Raw genomic sequence first — 21,062 nt, 5'->3', positions numbered from 1 at the left:
TTTTTCTTTCTAAGGTTATTGATGAAAATGCAATAGAAATTACAGTTACTAGTAATTCCAGAAATGGAAAATATCAAAGTAAGTATTTATATCATTTAAAAAATTTTTGCCATAATAAATAACCTTTGAATATGTAGATTAATTAATATAACGTCATCTATTTTAGCACTAAAAGAATTTGCCATTAATATTATTTATATTCATCATTTATTATTAGTTTTACAAATACCATCAAGCACATAAATACATGAAAAGTGACAAAATTTTTAGATTTTAACCTATCTTTTTCCTCTGATATGATAAAAAGAAAATTGTTGTTGTAAAAGGATAAAAATTTTATGTGTGTCTACAGTGGGCTCATCTTTTACTGATGGGCTTTGTTTTTGTCTATTGACCTTTATTGCCATTCTTTAAAAATTCTTACATAAAACTCATCATCAGCTTTAACAGTTGAATTCCCAGTAATCAGTTAATATACACTGAAGTGCCAAAACATTATGACCACCTATTCAATAACATGTCGCGTGATCTTCGTCCTGCAGAGCAACTTCAACTTGCCTTGGCATGGATGCCCCAAGTTCTTCATAGATGACTGGGTTGTACTTAATGTCTAAGTAGCGGTTATGCAAAGTACAGATATTCCGGCATGCTGGTGTTTGAGCTCTGAACTGCCCCTCCATTGAGTTAAGATTCTGCAGGTTATGTGGCCAGGACATTAATTGAAATTCATCCTTATGCTCTTTGAACCACTCCAACACAGTTTGAGCCTTGTGACATTAGTCCTTGTTCTGCTGGAATTCCGTTTCCAGCTGGGAAGACAGATGCCATATTAGGATGCAGCTGATCTGCAATTATGTTCAGATAGTCCACAGCCTTCATTTTCTGTTCTACCACAACTAAGGGTCCCAGAGCAGCCTATAGGAACATTTCCCAAAGCATAATACTACAACCACCAGCCTGTGTATGACTTGCTGTACAGTGGGGAGCAACTGTTTGCCTGTAAGATGGCCTATTCTGACACGACCATCAACGTGATGAATGAGAAATCATGATTCATCTGACCAGGCAACTGTTTTCTACTTATTCATGGTCCAGTCTCAATTGGAAAGTGACGCTTGGTCAACAGAGGCATACGAGTGGGATGTCTCCTGTGCAGTCCCATATCCAACAGTGTTTGCTAAACTGTGTGTTCCAAAACACTTACTCCCGGGCTGCTAGCTGAGCCACTGTCTGGTGCCGATTTTGCTGTACCAAGAGGGAAAATCTCCGACGTCCCTTTTCTTTGATCACACGGGGATGTCCAACACATTGGCTTCTGCTGCTAGTTTCACTGCCATAATATTGATGTAAAATGATAATAATATTGATATAAATGATGACAGACAATTCATTTTTAAACTGATGAGCTAGTTTTGATTTTGATGAATACCATGAACATGTATGTTCTCTTCTTTGTGATTTTGTTTCTTAGAAAATGTTTCTTTTTTCTTACTTACTGATTGTAAAAATAGAGCATGCAATGTAACAAACATATTGTCAGCATACAAACAGATATAATATATGCTGACCTATCGTTTATGTTATTGGTAATGTTTTGAAAGAGTGTGCTATTAATAGTTAAGATTTGAAGGCGGTGAAAATTACACATGGGCTTGGAAACAGGCCATTTGAAGTCCTTGACCCAACGAACTTGTTGAATCAATTGTACTTTTATTAGACACTATTCCAAAAGTTCATGGACAGAGATCACTTTCTGAAATCAGAGTTGTTATAAAGTTTGATGTGGATCTTGTTTTCAAAATAACTGTCTTCACACTTTCTTCTATTCACTAGCTTCTCAATCATGAGTTTCACATCATTTTTAAGGTGTAAATATAAGATAGTGGATGTGATAGCTTTTGCTTCCTGGTCCATGTTAAAATTTCTCTCTTTAACTTTCTTAAATGTGAAGAGTCTGGAATTTGCAGCCAGGCTGCATGATCTGGGTCTGGGTATTGGAGAAGGGACTAAAGACTGCCAACCAGTTTTCTTATTTACTTTCATAGGCTATGTTGCCAGATGTTATTAATATGATACTGACAGTGAAATCATACTCATAAAGCAGTTCAGGTCTTTTTTTTTTTTTTTTTTCCAGTGAGTTTTCTTGTAAAATGTTAGCATAATCTTCTCCATTTACAATTTATTTCTTAACAAGCTGATACTGCCGTACTATTTTATGGATATTAAAAAATAAAATCAGTATTATAATTTATTTGAGAAACCAGGTGGGTAAAACCTTTTGCAAGGCAATAACTTGCATTTCTTCAGTATACTGGACTGCTGCTTTGATTCAAGAACTAATTGTCTGTTGCAGGACTCCTAAAGGTGATAATTCTGTTCAGAATTCTGGATCATTTCTCACTCTTGGAAAAAGTTTGGCAGTAATACATGTGAATGAAGCTTCTGTTGTTCACTTGATGAACATGATAGGTAATCTTGCTCACACATGAAATGTTTTCAAGTACGTTTTAGTAATATTATGATGTTTAGTTATGCCATCATTAAGCTGATAGTTCATGAACCAATAAATCCTCCCTTTTTTCAACAATGCCTCCGATTTCTCAGTGTTTCATTTATTTACAAATGTAGATGTGTGCTCACTTCTTGGCTTAACCTGCACACTGCATTTGCTTATCCTTAATGCTTCCCTCACTTAAACACTTTTTATCTACCTATTTCTTTTTCGTGATATGCCAGTTTGATCATATCAGATGTTTCATGGGAATTTTTTTCTATATATTGAGCAAAATTCAGGAATATTTCATGTAACTTTGGTAACTAATAGTACATCTGCCTCATTTGCCACCATAATACATACTACAGTTTGATTTTTGCAGAGGGCAAATAAATGACAGCTGTGAATTGCCACTATTCGCATTAACAGAACATTGTACAGGCAGCAATCATAGCAGCAACTTTACAGACCTCAGTTTTAGGAGCAACAAAGTGTATCTGGTCCATGAACTTTCAAAATAGGTCTCATCATTAGAATTCAGTTAATTTTCCATTTTAGGAAATTGATCATTTTTTAATTAGAAGTCTCTTCTTTTAAGAAAACACTGAAGAAAATGATTTGGAAAACAACTTTTCTGATGATGATACACCCACTGCTTTAGGGAAAGATCTTGTGAGTATAATAAATAATTTATATATTATATGCCTATATAACTTAGTACTGTTAGCAGTTCAGAATTTATCCACAAAAGATAATGTTACTTAAAAATGCTTAAATATATATATATATATATTTATATATATATATATATATATATATATATATATAAATTATTAAATAAATTTGAGTATTTCCCTTATAAAAAAAAAATTCAATTTAAAAAAACTGACAGATTTCAGATTTTTTCCCTTTCTTTTTTAATGTGAAAGCTTTCAAATTTTATATTATGCCCAAAGGAGCATTTATTATACACATACGAATTTCAAGAGCATATGGGCTCATGTCTCATCGGGATAAAAATATTTAAAAACAGCATATCTTTATATTTTCCAATAGACAGTCTTGCACACTGCAGATAATTTTTTTTTTCATGCAGTGTTGCCATGTTGTGTCTGTTAATTAAAAATTCGTTAAGTATTACAAAATATGAAATAGGTAATTTAGTAAAGTGTTAGCTGCTTAGAATTTATGCACAAAAGACAGTGTTACTTAAAAATGCTTATATATATAAATTATTGCAATTATTAAACAAATTTTAGTATTTCCGAATGGAAACAAACCTAAAAAAGTTTTAAAAAAATCTGAAAAGAAAGCTTTTGAGTTTATATTATGCCCAGAGGGGTGTTTTTTTACACACATACACGTTGGGAGAGCATGTCTCTTTGGGATGAAAATATTTAAAAACAGCATATATTTATAACTTCCATAAATAGTTTTCAAATTAATAATTTCCATACCATAGGTTTTAGACAATCTCACACAGTAGAGATAAAAATGTTTTTTTTTTTTTTTTTTTCCTTTTCCCCCCATACTGTGTTACGACTGCTTGTTTTGGAATTGTTGAGTTTGATCATAAAACATTTGTTAAGTTTTACAAAATATGAAATAGGCAATAAATTTGGGCTGCGGGTGCTCATATTTGCATGGAGAACTACGTTATTGAAAATTTGATTTTGAAAATTATTTGAAAATTTGGCAAAAAAAAATCTTTAGGTACCATAGTTTTTTCATAGTGCGAGAAACATACCTACATTTATGCAAATTCTTCATTATTTAATTTCTTTAAATATAATAGAGGGCAATAATATTTGGTGGCAACAGTTTGAAAAGTGATACAACCCTTTTAGTGATTCTGTGATTCTCTTTAGTGAAGAAATAAAATTTAATAAAGATTGATTTAGTCTGTCTCTTTCATAAGGGAATAGACCAGATGAAATAAATTTGTTTGTGTTTAATCATATTTCTGACCCATATTAAACAACGAAGAATTAAAAAAATTTTAATTACAAAATTTCGTTAGAATAATAAATCAACTTTATAATTAAAATTGATGTAGTTTAATATCAATTATTATTAATTTCTATTTAAAAATAGCATTAAACTTAAAAAAAAGAATTAAGTATTTTTTATTTCTACTGAAAAGAATCTGACCCCATTAAAACTGATCACCCACTTTTATTTTAATTATTTATTTATTTTTTTTTTTGCGAGAAATAAAAGCCATATTGGGGGCAGCTTATATTCAAGCAATGAACAAATATTTTGTTATTGTTCATTATTTTAAAGAAAATTTCATTAATTGAAATTTCTTCACTTTTTAGTGTTTGATGCGGGTCAGAAATATTACTGGATAAAAAGATTTATTCTGTCTGGTCTATTCCCTTGAGAAAGAATCAAGCTAAATTGCCTTTATGTATTCTTCTTCCCATCATTAACTTATCAATTAATGAATTTTTTTTTGTACCAATGAAACTATTTTTGACTTTGTTAGTGGATTGTGAATAGATTTAACTGAAATTATTAATGATAACATTATTAATGGAATTATTAATAACAGCATTAATAATGACATTATTAATGGAATTATTAATAACAGCATTAATAATGACATTATTAATGCTGTTATAATGACATTTTAAATGAATTTAATTCAAATTATTAATGGAGTTTGAAGTAATCATTTTTTATCCAATGCCATTGATGTTTTAAGATTTTTACTTTATGTTTGTTTCCAAATGGAAAGTACTAAAATTGATTTAATTATCGCAATAATATATGAATTTGATTGTTGCTGCAAATGTGCAAAACTAATTAGTTATTATTAAGAATCCAAAAAATTCTATTGTAAATTATAAGATTGTTCAAATATGACTGGGATTAGTTTTTTTTTGCCAAAACTTTCATTGGAATGGAAGAGTTGAATATATGACCTTTTAAAGTACATCCCTCTGCAGTCGGTGTATTTTTGCTGATGTTCTGGAAGCATTTTCATGCTCTTTTCATGGAAGCTTTTCAGTTGATTGTAAAGCCACGCCTGGATATTAACAGTGATGGCATCATTAACCACAACAGCATGCCTCCCAAGTGGGATTTAAGCTTGGGACTTGAAATAGTGGATTCATGTTTCATTGATAGTTATTATGGACTTCAAAAATTCATATTCTTCATCTTCAAACTACCATAGGAGAGAACTGATGGTTTGATGTGCATCTTTTTGTTCTTGTCTGTCAGCATGCATGGAATCCTCCAGGCATACACTTTGCCATAGTGTAAATGATTTTCATAATGGTTTCTGCACTGATGAAAGTTCTATGATAGTGATGCACCTATTCTCATGAATAACCCCATTCACAGGATTAATGTTTATGAGGGTGACAAATGATTTTACATCTGAGTGCACATATGCACATGCTTTTGCATCTCAATGAAGCACTCAAACCACTCAAATACATGGGACACACTCTTTCTTGTCCTATCTAGGGAGACACTCTTTCTTGTCCTATCTAGGGAGACACTCTTTCTTGTCCTATGCTTGGAGTCTCTGCCAAATTTCTGATGACTCTATGTTTTCTTGAATGAGAAATTTGATCACAGTACTTTGTTCTATGCCAAGAAGCAGCTGTTGCTTGCTAATCACTTTCATGACTGCAAGGCACGACTGAGTGTATTCTAATCTGCAAGAGAGATAAGGGTGATGTAGCTGCTGTACTCATCCATGGATACACAGCACTGTGCATTGGTAGTGCTTGTAACAGCAACAGTCCCGTCATATTTGAAAACCCTAGTAAATTAAATTTTTTGCCCTTTATATACATATATATTTACATATGTACTTATACATATGTATATAAATATAGATGTATGATCTTAAATTCACTTAGTTGGAACTTGTACATTTATATACACATGTATATAAATGATATGTACGTATTTTGGCATCTGTTCCACAAAAGAATGTGATTTACAAATGCATTTAAATATGAACCCAAGTTTTTAAAAACATTTATTATGATGTCGCATACTTCAAGATAGTATGCATATTGATTGTAAGAACTTTTCTTTCTTTCTTATTCCCTTTCTTTCTCTAATATATATGATGATATTTGCGATATGAATTTGCTATGATAACTCAAGTGCATACTCAGGAAGATCTTTCTTTTATAGTATAATTCTTGAAAAGCAATTTAATAAGTATTCTAAAACTCAGTCTGTTTTAATCATGTTACATTAAATTAGAACTTTTAAAATCAAATTAATAATTCCTTTCATCAGTATTTTTAGTAATACACTATAAATACATTTGATATACAGGGTTATAGTATATCTATCGTAAATTAATTTATTTAGCTAATGAATTGCCTTTTAGGCTAGTAATATATTTTACTTATAGCTAAATAAGAATTTAAATAATTTTTTAAATGTATTTTGATGCTACCATATTTTCCCATCAATTGTGAAAGTTTGCAAAGTTCCCACTAAAGCTGTGCCAATGATTAAAGGGGAGGTTTCATGGAACAGATTCTTCTTTCACTAGATAATTGATAGATACAAGTATGGCATATGAAAGTATAAATAACTACAAATTCAAGCTTTAAGATTATTTGAATTTCTTTGCAGAAATTCATTGAAACTGTACCATTCATTTCCCAGTTAGCAAAAATCCCCACTGGAATACAAAATAAAATAAAATTATCACCTTTTTTATGAACTCAACATCACATAATTTCCCTTAAATACAAATTTATTTGATGTCATTCTGCTTTGATATGTTTTCAATTGAGTCTTTTTTTATTTAATTCCATAGTCTTTTAATGTTTTCATTATGCACAATAGTATAACTAATCCAGCGACTTTTAAAATACTTCACAACTTGCTGTTCTGTAGAAGGCAGGTCTCAAATTTTAGATCTTTTATTCAAAATGCAAGATAAAAACATAGAAATAGCAGTTAATTTAATAGCATTCTTATTAAAATTAACCTAGTTACTGAAGATCAAAGTTATGTAAAAAACAAAAGTGAAGTTCTGATGAGTATGTTTGTGATATCATACTTATCCATTATTGATGATACATTGCATTGTTTGGCAGCATTGTCAGAAATGGTAGATGACAAAATACATAAGTACTGAGCCCACCAGCGGCCGAGCGGTAAAGTCGCTGAACACTGGTAGTTCAGCCCGAGGTTCAAATCCCGCGAACAGGCTGGCTGCATGGGCGTTTTCATGGTTTTCCCCATGTGTAATGTGTATATGAGCCAGTTTCCCTTAGAAAGTCCTCCACAAAGGCATCCCTTCCCTTAGGCAGATAGCCCTAGTGTGCTTTGCCATAATTAAATAAACCAAACCAAACATAGGTACTGATATTTTTTCTCTATATAATTGTGATTTTTATAATTGATATACTGATATTGTCGAATGAAAAGTAGCAATTTTTTAACTGACATTTTTCATTCGACCGAGTTTGCTAAAATAACATAAGCCAATATTATCAGATCAAAGCTACACTTCACATCCAGGTTGAATATCAAAATGCTAAGAAGTGTCAATAAGCAATATAAACTGCGATATCTTGGATATAGAGGCACCTGACAGGTCTATATTTTTCATATATTACTGTTAGAATCTGCCTTGAAGCTCAAATTTGTACTTTTTCTGGGTGACTTTTTAAAATGTGTGACTAAATAAATCATGTGCCACATTCTACAATTCTGATGTTAGAAGGTGTGTGCAGTGTCAAGAATGAGTCAACTTCCTCATTAGACTTTGTTGAAGATAATGGAATTAGTATAGAAATGACATTTAGATTCAAATACAATACCCATTATTTTTCTTTTAAGTGCATTCATACAGTGCTTTTAAATTAATAGATCATTATGGTTTGGAATCCTTTTCAAAAAGGTATTTCAGTCTAATTAAACAAAAATTATGCTAGAAAGAAAGAGTATTTACATTCGTTTAGATATTGTGTGTATTATTATTTTCACATTATGTGCATGCAGTCCAAAAACAAACTGCAGTTAGACAGATCAAACTGCTGTCACATATATACTGATTATTTTCATAATTAATATGAATTTTTGAGAATATCTATTGAGAACACATGCTTTGTATGTGATATTTCTTACAAACCTAGGAGTGTTATGTATTTATTTTAAGGCTTTATTTTACAGAAGTTGTGTTTTATATTGATTTGTTTTTGCAGCTTGTTTGTGTATGGGGAAGGCATGAAACTGTTTAATTCATTTTTGAGTTCATTTATTTCGATAGTCCAACTAATCGTCAAGTTGCATTTCTATTATTTTTTCTTGAATTTCAGTTGTTGGTTTTTCATTTAATATCCCCCCTAGAAAGTAGGATATTTTTGTAATGTAGTTCACATGAGAAAAAAATTTTATTTTTATTGATTCAGAAATAATAATAAATTTACCAATTTATAGAAAGAGAAGTCGCATACTTCGGCTAGGGCTACAGATGATCCAGTAAATTGGTCTGTATAAGTCAGACTAGTTACCTGCAATCTTATAATCTGTTACTTGTAGATCCTAAAGAAGAGGTGAAAATGACATACCTTATGTTTAATTCACTTTGAACAGAAAGCATTTTTTTCTCCTGTTTCCTTATGGTTTAATTTGTCTGTTTGAAGGTATGGCATGGAAGTACAACAAAATTAGCAATGAAATTTCTAGATAAAAAATATTGGAATGTAGAAATTTTGTAAGACATTGTATCGTACAACAGCCTGCTCCATTTAAGATCTCATTATTTAATATATTCAGACAAAATATTTTAATTGCAACTAAAATTTTTGCTAAAGAGGCACAAAAAGATGCTGAATATATTTTATGACTTTTTATTGTCAGAGGATTAACATAAACACCGTTTTTTTAAGATATTGTTTGGACAATATTTTAATGATTTGATTTTTTGTAGATACCAGAAGATTTTAGAGCAGGAGTATTTGTTCTGCTGCATGGTAATCTTGAATTGAAAAACATAAAAGGTAATATGATTTTTTAGAGCTTTTTCTCTAAAAATAGGAATTAAAAAACCCCCCTGTTAAAAATGTTATTTGATATTGTAGATTATGCAATTCCCTCACGTTTCTTATACATTTATATTTACATAACTTTCTTATACATAACTTATTATTATATGAATTGTTATATTCTTATAATTTATATGAATATATTCTAATCAAGCTATTAAATTTTTATGATATATTTCATATTATGGAAATTATTTAAGATATTTAAAAATTGATTTGTGATGCAAGATTTATTTCATAGAATTACTATTAATTTTTAACTTATAAAAAACAATGTATACAAAGTTATAGAAAAATGACATGTTACAGCTGTGAAGACAGTATATATATATATATATGGATGTTGGTGAATCTTATGTGTGCTCCTTTTGATATAATATGTAAAAAATTTTCAAATTCCTAAATCTTTTTGCTGCTGGTATAGCAGCCCTGAATTATAAATAGGTTTGTTATATTCCTTGAATTCATTAATTCTTTATTGATAATAGCTATTTTTTTACCATTTGGTGTTATCTAATTGGAAGAAAAAACATGCTAGTGTAGAAATAAATGCTAGAGGAGGGGAGGAAAGAAAGAAACCCTAAGATTCACATAAATTTTGAATAAAATTCCATTGATTTTAAGATCAGTTTGCTTAATTTTTAATGTGATGCAATGTTTTTGAATTAGTGCAAATAATAAAATTAAATAATTTGATGGAATTCTTGCTGATATGACTGCAAAAGCTGAATTAAACTCAAACCTGTACACTAAAGTACATTTTATACTTTTTTGGATATTGGAAAACTTATTTAAGAAAAAGCTGATTCAATTTTGAATTAGTGCTAATTAAGCAAAAAAAAAAAAAAAATACTTTATTAACCCGTGAGCACACGCACCGGGTATCTCATATTCTTTGTCCCTTATCTCCAAACCTCTTTCCTGGAAATGGGCGAAACCTTTTGTAACTGAATTCAAGGTCACATTCTTGAAGCCGGGGAGTTCGTAGAGTGATTGTTTGAATACTTTTCTAGGAATTGTACCGTTTGGGTATGTGACACCCGCGTCTCTCAGATTTTCACGCTCACTTTCTTAGTTAGTCAGCATGGCATGGCATCAGGACGGAACAGAAATATGAAATTAAAATGATGGAAACTCATTAATGATGCAAGGATGCCTTTATTTTTAGAATGATTACAAATAAATCAAAAATTGACCATAGAGAAATGCCAGCGAGTGGTAGAAAAATGATGTAAAATACTTATATGCAGACCAGCCTAGATATAAGACAATGCCTGTCTGTGGTGCTTCTTCTGCTCTGAACTCATTTCATTGTCACAGTGTGCATATGATGATGTGAGCCATCATATATTCCAGATATGAAACTTATGGGAAATTTATAGAAATAGTTTTTTAAAAGCTAAATACTCAAGGTTAGTAGAATGGTCCTGTAAAAGATATAAAAATTTCTGTTTTAGGTTATTGACTCAAATATGACTCTTTAATTTAAAATTGTATCGATGAAGTACTAAATAGAATCTTTATTCTAATTAATCTTTGTCATTCGAAGACTGTTAAACAAATCATAACTCCTAGCAATCACTACAGACCACAAATTGTATTCATAAATAAGAAATTTATGACAGTTTTTCAGAAAATAATCTGAATGTCTGTGTTTACTTTTGAGGTAATTCTTTGTTTATGTCAGTTGTTCTCAATCTTTTTGTTCCATTGACCACTTTCACCATTGTTAGATCATTCCCCCCTCCATTCCCAAACTTGAAAAATACATATACATTTATTTTGATTTTTGCTTATTTTTTAATGGGATATATAAATTAAACAGCAGAAAAATATAGAGAATCTAGATAAATAACACGACCCGAATAAAAGTAGTTTTTTATATTCATAAACTAAATTCTTGACAGCAAAATAAAATGCTGACTGTATTTCTCTCTGGTTGTAAATCCCTGGGTTATATACTAATATATATTTTCATATATTTCTGTTCTTTGTGTAAATAAAATGATTATTTCTGAATCATTGGAATAATTTTGAAAAACAGTAAATTTTAAGAAAAATAAAGCCTCATCCTCCAAAGGACCCAAAATTTAAAAGTATTTTTGCTCATTAGTGTGTTACCAGTAGTGCCTAGTTTGTCATTACTGTTATGTATTAATAACTTAGTATATTAAATAATATGCATGCAATTTTGAAAATTGTTTTCATCAACTGTGAATGAATTTAATATGTGAGTTGTTAAATATAAAATAAATTTATAGATGTGAATTTTTCCAGTTTATTAAATATAACGTTGCTCTGTGTCTTAGATCTTCATGTTGGTTGATTAATTTCAAAATGCTGTAACTTTATAAATTAGTGTTAACAGTTTGTTGAAAACCAATCTGTAATTTTCTGAAGGTTTAGAAAATTATAATTCAAAATTAGAGTTGAGAAGCTAGCATGCTGTTTTTTCCCAATGAATTCCTCATGCCAGTTTTAGCAATTTTATCAGTTGATTGTATTGCATAAGATGACTTCTATCCAAGGCCAACTTTGAGCATATCTGATTCCCTTACTTTAGTTATTATTTATAACAAAAATTGCTTTATCATGTAAAATACATTGAAAATAGTATGTACTTTGAGAATGTGATTATGTGCACTGAATTGTGCCCACCAGTGGCCGAGCGGTAAAGTCGCTGAACACTGGTAGTTTGGTCCGAGGTTCGAATCCCACGAACAGGCTGGCTGCATGGGTGTTTTCGTGGTTTTCCCCATGTGTAACGTGCATATGAGCCAGTTCCCTTAGAAAGTTCTCCACAAAGGCACCCCTCCCCTTAGGCAGATAACCCTAGTGTGCTTTGCCATAATTAAATACACCACTACACCTATGTGCACTGAATTAAACATTTATACTTGTTCTTAATAGTAAAGTATGGAATATAAATAACTGAGTGGAAGAATGGTTAAAGTTTTATTAAGTGTAAAATAATACTTGATGACATAGGAGTATATATAAGGGGAAAGATGTGTAAGTAGCAGATTTAAAAGTTATTTATAAAATAATATTGAAATAATACCAATTTCATGAGATATGGATGCAGTTAACATCCTAAAAAGTCTTTTAATACAGTGCGCATAAACAGCAATATTGTACATCTTAATTTGAGACAGAACCACATTTTAAACTATGTGTAATGTTGCTCTAGTTACAGATTTATTGGCTCTGAAGATGCACTCCTTTAAATCTGTCGTAAGTGCAAAATTATGTGGCATGCAATTGATCTTTTATATCTTCTGAAAAGCATCAGATAATCTTGTGGTCCATTTTACACAGTAATTGAAACTTAGCATTATTGCAAACCATAGGGAAAAATGAAAAACTAGTTACAGACATGTAGGTTAAAAGTTGTCAAACTGAAACATGATGTACTGCATTGTATTTAATGGATTGATCACTTGTCAGTTATTTACCGGATTACATAGCAGTTGAAAGTAATGCTTAAGTCTGCTGAAGATTCACAAGGAACATAGTTCTAGTTATGAAAATTTTTTTATATCTGACATCGCAAATGAAATAAGTGTACTTGATGTATGCATATTTCGTTATATGTGAATTTGTCACATCTCAGTATTGGGAGTTTGAGGATCTTGCATCTTGGAAATGTTTCAGGTGAGTTCATGGGATGTTGTCTGTGGCATTTTCAGCAAAATAAATTTAAAATTAACTTGCCATTGATGTGTCTTTGAAAGTCTCAAGCAAGTGGTAAGTGATAACATTTTAATATGAATATATATTGTATATGCTTTAATTTTGCAATTTCCATTATGCTTATAATGCACACTTGTGATTATTGATGTTGCGCTGATTTAGAGATTTACAACTGTACAGCACAGAGCATCATAATGTTTAGTTCACACTGATATTAATGAGCCAAGCTTGTTAATGATGTTTTGCAATGCTTACAAGTTTCATGAGCTTCATCTTAGCAGATGTCTGAGAAGCAAGATAGTAATGACTAAAAACTTACCATACAAAATGAGGTACAAGTTCTTCTTTTTCAATTAAAATATAATGTCTTCCATCAACCTTAAAATATTCTTCCTTTTTGAAATTGTTTGTGCAGTATAAAAGTACTCCTTCACTATATTTACATTTACACTGTTTCACTTGTGTTTTGAATGGATGGCACTTAAAGAATACAATAAGCCCAAATTTGAAGATCTGATTCTTTGCATCGAGTTCTTGCAATAAAGAGGTGTTATAATCCATGATGTGAAATTGTATGACAAATTTTGCTATTTGATGTCATTGTCATACCTCAAATCCAAAAGCAAAGTCCATTAAAGGTTGTAATTAACAACAGTAGATGGTATTTATTAAATTTCATCCCAGTATTAATTGCATTTTGGAATTACTAAATATTTGTGAATTTTATTTTTGCATTCCTACTCACAATGCAAATGTTAAGAGGGTTTTCTCACTGATGAACACTCAATGGACCAAGGAATGGAGTAGACTGAGTTGGAGACAGTGAAGGTGGTAATACTCACATAATACAAACTTAGGAGTAAGGCATGCTTGGATTTTTATAGTTAATTATTAAGAAATGAAGAACTTTTTTCAAAAATAGGCAGCTCCAAAAAGTATGTTTAAATTACTTTTTAGTTAGATGTTTTAGTTAGAAAAATTATTTTAATGTTGAAGTTATTTTTCCTCACAATAAAGTTTTATATATCTTTAATTGAATTTTATTTTGAAATGTCTCCCTTCCAAAATAAATGATTTCCTTTTTCACTTTTGCATCTGGTGACCCTACAAAAAATCATACCAAAGGCAACTTTACAATTTCTTGTTTCTGTTGATATTAACTATAAAGGAGTAGTGTATATCCCCATGTATATTTGTAATAATTTGGGCTGGATTTAAATGTTTCTTTTTATTTCTTGTTAATCAAACATTTTAATAAGCCAACATAATAATAAATAAATCATTTTTTCCTGTATAATATCTAGATTCAGATCTTCTACCTATTTTCTGCCCCTAAGAACTGAATATCTATTTAAATATGTTTTAGAGCACTTTCTTTGTGTATTCATTATCTAAATGCACTCTGAGCTTGAACATCACCACAAACAATATGCTGTTTTTTCCTTGCCAAACTTATTAGAAGAGTGAGTTTCAACTCAACGTGTTTTACTATGAGATCCAAAATATTATTTCTAACACAATGTTGTGCATAGTTCAATCAGTCAGAAATTATTCAATCAATTAGTCAGTCTCAGAACTGAAGATAAGAATTATTGCTTTCCTGGGGCTTAATCAAAGATGTTAAACATGATATTATATTTCCTGTCATAGGATTCCTTTCAACCACTCCTTTTAACTGACTTGCTTAGTTAATTTTTCAGGATTAATATCTTATGTTCCTAAAAGCAAATGGTGACTCCCCCTCCCTCTGTATATGTGAAAAAAATTCTCTTTTGATTTTTCTTGATAAGTGAAAAGCATATTAGTTCAATTCTTTTATAAAGTGAAATTGTGTTAAAAGGAATTTCTGCAGCAAATACCTTCTATTTATTTGTTTTTAAATGTTCTTGAATAGGTAGGGGGACTAGCATTGTAATTGAAGTACTTTCTTGTACTATTCATCAGGCTTGAAAAAAGACTAGTAAATGAAGCACTGTTCTCAGGAGAACAACTAAAAGATATGTCAAAACTGTCTATGAAAAATAAAAAAATAGTTAAAAAACTTTATTTACTTATCCTTATGCATACATATTTCATGCAGCTTCATTTGCTTCAATTCTCCTTTTCCCAATAGATTAATACAAAATATTACTTATCTGTCGTAAAGCAAACTGATGCCGCCTTAAATTACATATTCATATGAAATAAAAGGTAATGGATGTATTGGATAAAAATTTGCGAATATTTTAGATTTATTCACGATTCGCACCTCTGAAGAAGAAAAGCATTTTTTTTTTAAAGAATTGCTTTCAGTTCCAACTCTTATTAAGTTTAGCAATTTTTATGTTGCATTACCACTTTTGTGCAAAACTTTTGATAATTTTGAAAAAATTCATGTAGTCAGCGCAGTAATATTTTACAAAATGATCAGGAAATTAGTATTATTAGTAATATTTTTGTATGAGTTATTTTGTTTCTACATAACTTACTATTGTGGCTGAATTATGAATGTATATTCTCCCCTTTCTTTCTTAAAGTACAAATCATTGTATGTATTATTTTTCTAAATGGAGAAAAGTATTAAATGTTGCCATGATAGTTATAATGTTATAGTTTAAAATACTTATTGTAAAATTAATAAAATATGTACGAATTACTAAGTTTGCTTTCTATAGAGGGGTGTAATAAATATCTAGGCATAACTCTGTAAACCATTTCATAAAGTAATTTATCTGTACTTTTTAATAAGCAAGTCTTAAGAAAAGTGTTATAAATTTATTTTATAAAATAAGGTATTTATAAACAATTTATTTATGCACAATTTTTATTATGACAGTTATGTATAAACTAATTTATAAACAAGTCTGATTTTTTTTTTCCTTTGCAGGTGTAGAGTTTGTAGTAATTGATGAAACAGAGAAGAAAAATATTTATTCACGATTCGCACCTCTGAAGGAGAAAAGCATTTTTTTTAAAGAATTGCTTTCAGTACCAACTCTTATTAATCCTGTTGCTTATTTTGAAGATTTGAGCTGCACAGGTATCAGTCATATGCTTAGGTGAGAAAATATGCTGTTGAACATGTTATTTTTGTAGAGTGCTTTATATTTATGATTCTCAAAGTATGGTTTGTAGAACATTGTAGGTCATAAAAGTTTTAATACAGTTTTTTTTTTTTTTTGTGTAAAAAGGGATAGTAAAAGTTTAGTGATAATAAAGCCTTACAGACACGGAAATAACATTTGAGTGCAGAAGTTGTGTCAACCTGTGATAAAGTTATTGTCCTGTATCGTATGAAACTGACTGCAGTGTCACTTGAGGCATTTGAAAATTAATGACCATATTACCAAAAACTATAAGATATACATATATATATAGAGAGAGAGTAAAAAAAGTCAGCAGCAATGTATAGAGAAAATATTTTTTTGAAAATTTTGCAAAAGGTTTCATTAAAAAAATTACAAAATGCCCCCTTTTTTTAATCATCTTTCATTAGAAACTTTTCTTTCATTGCAAATTGTTTTATTTTCTTGATATCATAGAATAATTGTAGACTTCCTGGATAAGAGGTTTCAAGGTTTATTTTTGATTTCAGCCCACTGTCTGTGAAATATATTTTATATCCTGATTAATGTTAAAAAATAATATATATGTGCCAATCCCAGTATTTATATTATGTTAGTTGGCAACAGTAGTGTTGTTGTCGCTTTGTTCCCATCTTGTGTGCATTGCTGTGGTTGCTTGCTTTCATGTAACCTAAATATTCTCAATATATACTTGATTTTTCAACTTGGACTGTGTCATTTATTTAACCCACAAATAATTGAAATTTTAACAAGTTATCAGCACGAAGCTCAAAAGGAAATGCCATTACGATCTTAGATTGAAGATCGCACCAAAGCCTAACCACGTTGTGAATCTGAAGTGAGCTGGATAACCATCCTTTGATGAAGTAAATAAAAATGTTTTTTGGCGACTTTAGCTCGATATATTTACTTGAAGAATAACATCTGAAGATTATAAAATGCCAAAACTAAATGGTGACAATTATCGCATATGGTGTATCCGTTCGCGTGCCCTGCTGGTGCAGAAGAGATGTTGGGAAGCAGTGGAACTCGGATATGGAATTAAAATGGATGAAGCAGAGAGGAAAAAGAATGACAAAGCTCTTACCCTATTATTCCTCATAGGTTAAGGTACATTTCTAGATGATATCGGAGATTGTGTTAGAGCCAGAGATGCCTGGAACTGTTTAAAAGAGTTGTAACTTTGTAAATTTCACGGATGAATTTTCTCACTATACCACAACATTCTCTATGAAAGCCAAAAGTGAAGTACTAGAAAAATTTGAGGAGTACCATAGAAAATAAGTTTGTTGTCGGTTTGCTTCACATACTGCAGCTTATGAGAGAATTCTTCAACATAAATATGGAGCCAAATGAGTCTGTTCAGTCGTATCTAGCAAGATTAATGAATAAACAAATCAAATTAGCTAATGGTGGATATGCCTTCACAGATAGAGAAGTGATCCTAGTGGTGCTATTGGGACTGCCTAGAATTTATGAATCGCTCATCCTAAGTTTGGAAAAAGACGAAGCAAATTTGACAACTACGATTGTGAAACCAAAGCTACTCATAGAAAAGAAACGTATAGTTAGAAATGAGAGTTCAGGCAAAGTGTATCATGAAGAGCAAGCTCTTCACACATGCACTTAAAGTTTTGCCACCAACCAGAAGAAGCCTGCTTTTGGAAGACCCATGAAGAAGTATGCAGCTAAAAGGCCAAATGAAGAAGAAACTAACAGAGGAAGAAATACTAAATGATTCAGCTGTGGCCAGTGGGGGCACATCTCTAAAAATTGTGAAGAGGCCAAATATCAGAACCAAAACTGCCAAGACTGCAGTTGACCTAAAGACAAACATTGTACTTCTGGCAAATGAAGAAAAATCAAGGAAAAGTAATCTGTAGATTTTAGACAGTGGAGCTACAGAACACATGACCTCTGATAAAAGAAAATTTTCAGACCTTAAGAAGTATACATCTGAAGTTGAAGTTGCTAATTCAGAAAGAATAAAGGTCACTGGAATTGGAAATATTTCATTTTCTGTTGGAGAAGAAGATGGAGGAAAAAACATCACTATTGAAAATGTCCTATATGTTCCAGAACTAGGACAAAACCTATTATCCATTGGGGGTAGAATTGAAGAAAGAGGCTTAGTAGTAGAATTTGCTGAAATTGAAGTAGAATTTGCTGAAGGAAAAGCTCAAGTAAGAATGGAAACGCTCTTCTATCTGGTGAAAAAAAGGAAGACTGTACATAATCGAAGAAAAGATCACAACTGCCTACGTTACGAAAACTATCCCCATTGGCAGAAACCTGAAATCAACAGTATTAGTAAATGCACCTTGCCAAGTCTGTATCCAGGGAAAAATGAAAAGGAAGAAATTTCCAGAGGCCACTAGTAAAAGACAGCCTAGAAGTTATACATTCAGATGTTGTTGTAAAATTTCTCCCCCTTCCTTTGGAGGCTCAAATTACTTTGTAACATTCACGGATGAATTTTCTCACTATACCACGGCATTCTCTATGAAAGCCAAAAGTGAAGTAATAGAAAAATTTGAGGAGTACCATAGTAGAAAATCTCCAAAACAAAAAAAATCAAATTCCTGAAAAATGACAATGGTGGGGAGTATATAAGGTTTGATAAGTACCTCGCTATGCATAGGATCCAAAGACAAGTAACTGTACCTGATACACCCCAACGAAATGGTTTGGCAGAAAGACTGAACCAAACATTGATAAACATGACAAGATGCTTACTTATCGAGTCTGGAGCAGATCACAGGTTTGGGCTGAAGCAATGGCCGCTGCGGCCTATCTCCACAGCAAGTGCCCATCTATGGCAATTGATGGCGATACTACAGAGGAAAGATGGTTAGGGTCTGGAAGCAAAACAGGCCACCTCAGAGTTTTCGGATGCAGAGGCTGGAGCCATGTTTGCTCACACTCAAGAGGAAGCAAGCTTGATCCTAAAGTTACAAAATGTGTTTTTGTGGGATATCCTAAAGAAGTTAAAGGCTGCAAATTGTATGATCTGAAGAAGAAACTTTTTTTTTTTTTTTTTTTTTTTGTCAGCAGAGATGTCATTTTTGAAGAAAATGTTTTCCCCATAAAGCTAAGCAAGTGTGACAATCCTGCAGAAGAAGCTACTCTTAAAATTGAAGGCTTTAAATCAGAATATCCCTTGGACTACCTGAAACAGAAGCTCGTGACTCATCTCTAGATCAGATAACTCGTGATGTAAGTAACTCGAATGAAACCCAACGTCTAAATACCAAAATTGACCAAATTTCTGAAAGATGTCCAGACCTACAGCTTGAAAATACTCCAGATTACGAAGATGAAGGCTAATCAGTTACACAGATACAAGACGTTGCTAACAACCTAGACCCTGAAGTCCAAGCAGCAGCCAGAAAAATCCTACCCATGGGAGTGAGAGAGGTGAAAAAAGAAACACCAGAATTCCTAAACATTTCGAAGATTTTTATCTGTACAATGCCCAAGCGTGTATCCCAAAATGTGCATTCATGCCATTGGACCCCAGCATAAAATAAATGCCAATGGGGATAAGAAGGTAGATGAACAACAGTGGGAGGAAATCAAAGGAAACAGAAAGGAAGTCCCTTATAGACAAGCTAATAGGAAGTCTCTTTTATCTGACTTGTGGTACTTGCCCAGATATGGCTTCTTATTCTTCCACCTACATGAGTCAATTTAATGAAAAACACACTGAAGAACACTGGAGAGGTGTGAAGTATATTCTAAGATACCTAAAGGGAACATGACACAGAAAGTTGAAATTCCAGAAGACAGGTGAGCCACTTCAAGTCTACTCAGATGCCGACTGGGGAGGTGACAGACCTGACCATAAATCTTACAGTGGTTATATAATACTACTCGCAGGTGCTCCAATCTCATGGTCGAGCAAGAAGCAATCCACAACAGCTTTATCGTCGACAGAAGCAGAGTATCTGGTGATGTGTCACACTACCAAGGAAATCCTATGGATTAAAAATTTGATCAAGGAAATCTGTAGTGAATTAGCTGCTTCACCTCAAAAAGTGCTAGTCGACAACCAGGGAGCAATCTTCTGAGCCAAGAACCATGTTACTTCTGAAAGAAGTAAGCACATTGATGTTAAATTTCATTTTCTGAGAGACCTAGTGAAAGAAAATGTGATTGTATTTGATCATGTGCCATCCAGTGACAAACTCACTGATCTCCTAACTAAGCAAACCTCGAAAAGACCTTTACATGACATGAACTATGCCAGGACTTGCCTGTAAAAATGATCTCCTTTGAAGTTTATGACCGAACATAAACCATTATGGTTGTAACTGTGTAGACACTTGACTTAAATCTCCAGAAAGAAGCCTAGATACAAATTTTTCTTAATTATTTCTATGTAAACATTGTGTTTCCTAGTATAACTTAATATGTGTTCATTTAATGATACAATTCATAAGTAGAGGTCAATAGTGTTCACACGTGTAATAGCAGCTACATTGTTCTTTTGTAAATGTGTACAACCACTGCATGATTAATTTTTTATGGAAGCATGCAAATATCTTGCACATAGTGTGACTGGCAAGGGAGCATGTTAAAAATAATATATATGTGCCAATCCCAATATTTACATTATGCTAGTTGGCAACAGTAGTGTTGTCGCTTCGTTCCTATCTGGTGTGCATTGTTTTCATGTAACATAAATATTCTGAATATATACCTGATTGTTCAACCTAGACTATGTCATTTATTTAACCCATGAATAATTCAAATTTTAACAATTAA

At 31.6% G+C, this 21,062-nt stretch overlaps 1 protein-coding gene across 11 annotated transcripts in view; it reads left to right on the top strand.

The window, feature by feature from the left end:
* LOC118186626 (uncharacterized) overlaps positions 1 to 21,062 on the top strand; it is a 195,615-nt gene that overhangs the window by 119,840 nt on the left and 54,713 nt on the right. For all 11 annotated transcript variants that reach the window (XR_015043513.1, XR_015043512.1, XR_015043511.1 and 8 more), the window contains 4 exons: positions 15 to 78; positions 3,093 to 3,166; positions 9,423 to 9,492; positions 16,097 to 16,268. Coding sequence is in view for 8 of the 11 variants with exons in the window: in XM_085825410.1 (XP_085681536.1) it covers positions 15 to 78; positions 3,093 to 3,166; positions 9,423 to 9,492; positions 16,097 to 16,268 (380 nt within the window). In the remaining 3 variants the exon portion in view is untranslated. The remainder of the gene's footprint in view (positions 1 to 14; positions 79 to 3,092; positions 3,167 to 9,422; positions 9,493 to 16,096; positions 16,269 to 21,062) is intronic.

This window comes from Stegodyphus dumicola, chromosome 10 (genome assembly GCF_044657685.1).
Source record: "Stegodyphus dumicola isolate Sdum_Otavi_A_Nest chromosome 10, ASM4465768v1".
Taxonomy (NCBI): domain Eukaryota; kingdom Metazoa; phylum Arthropoda; class Arachnida; order Araneae; family Eresidae; genus Stegodyphus; species Stegodyphus dumicola.
This window is presented reverse-complemented; position numbering and strand designations above follow the sequence as displayed.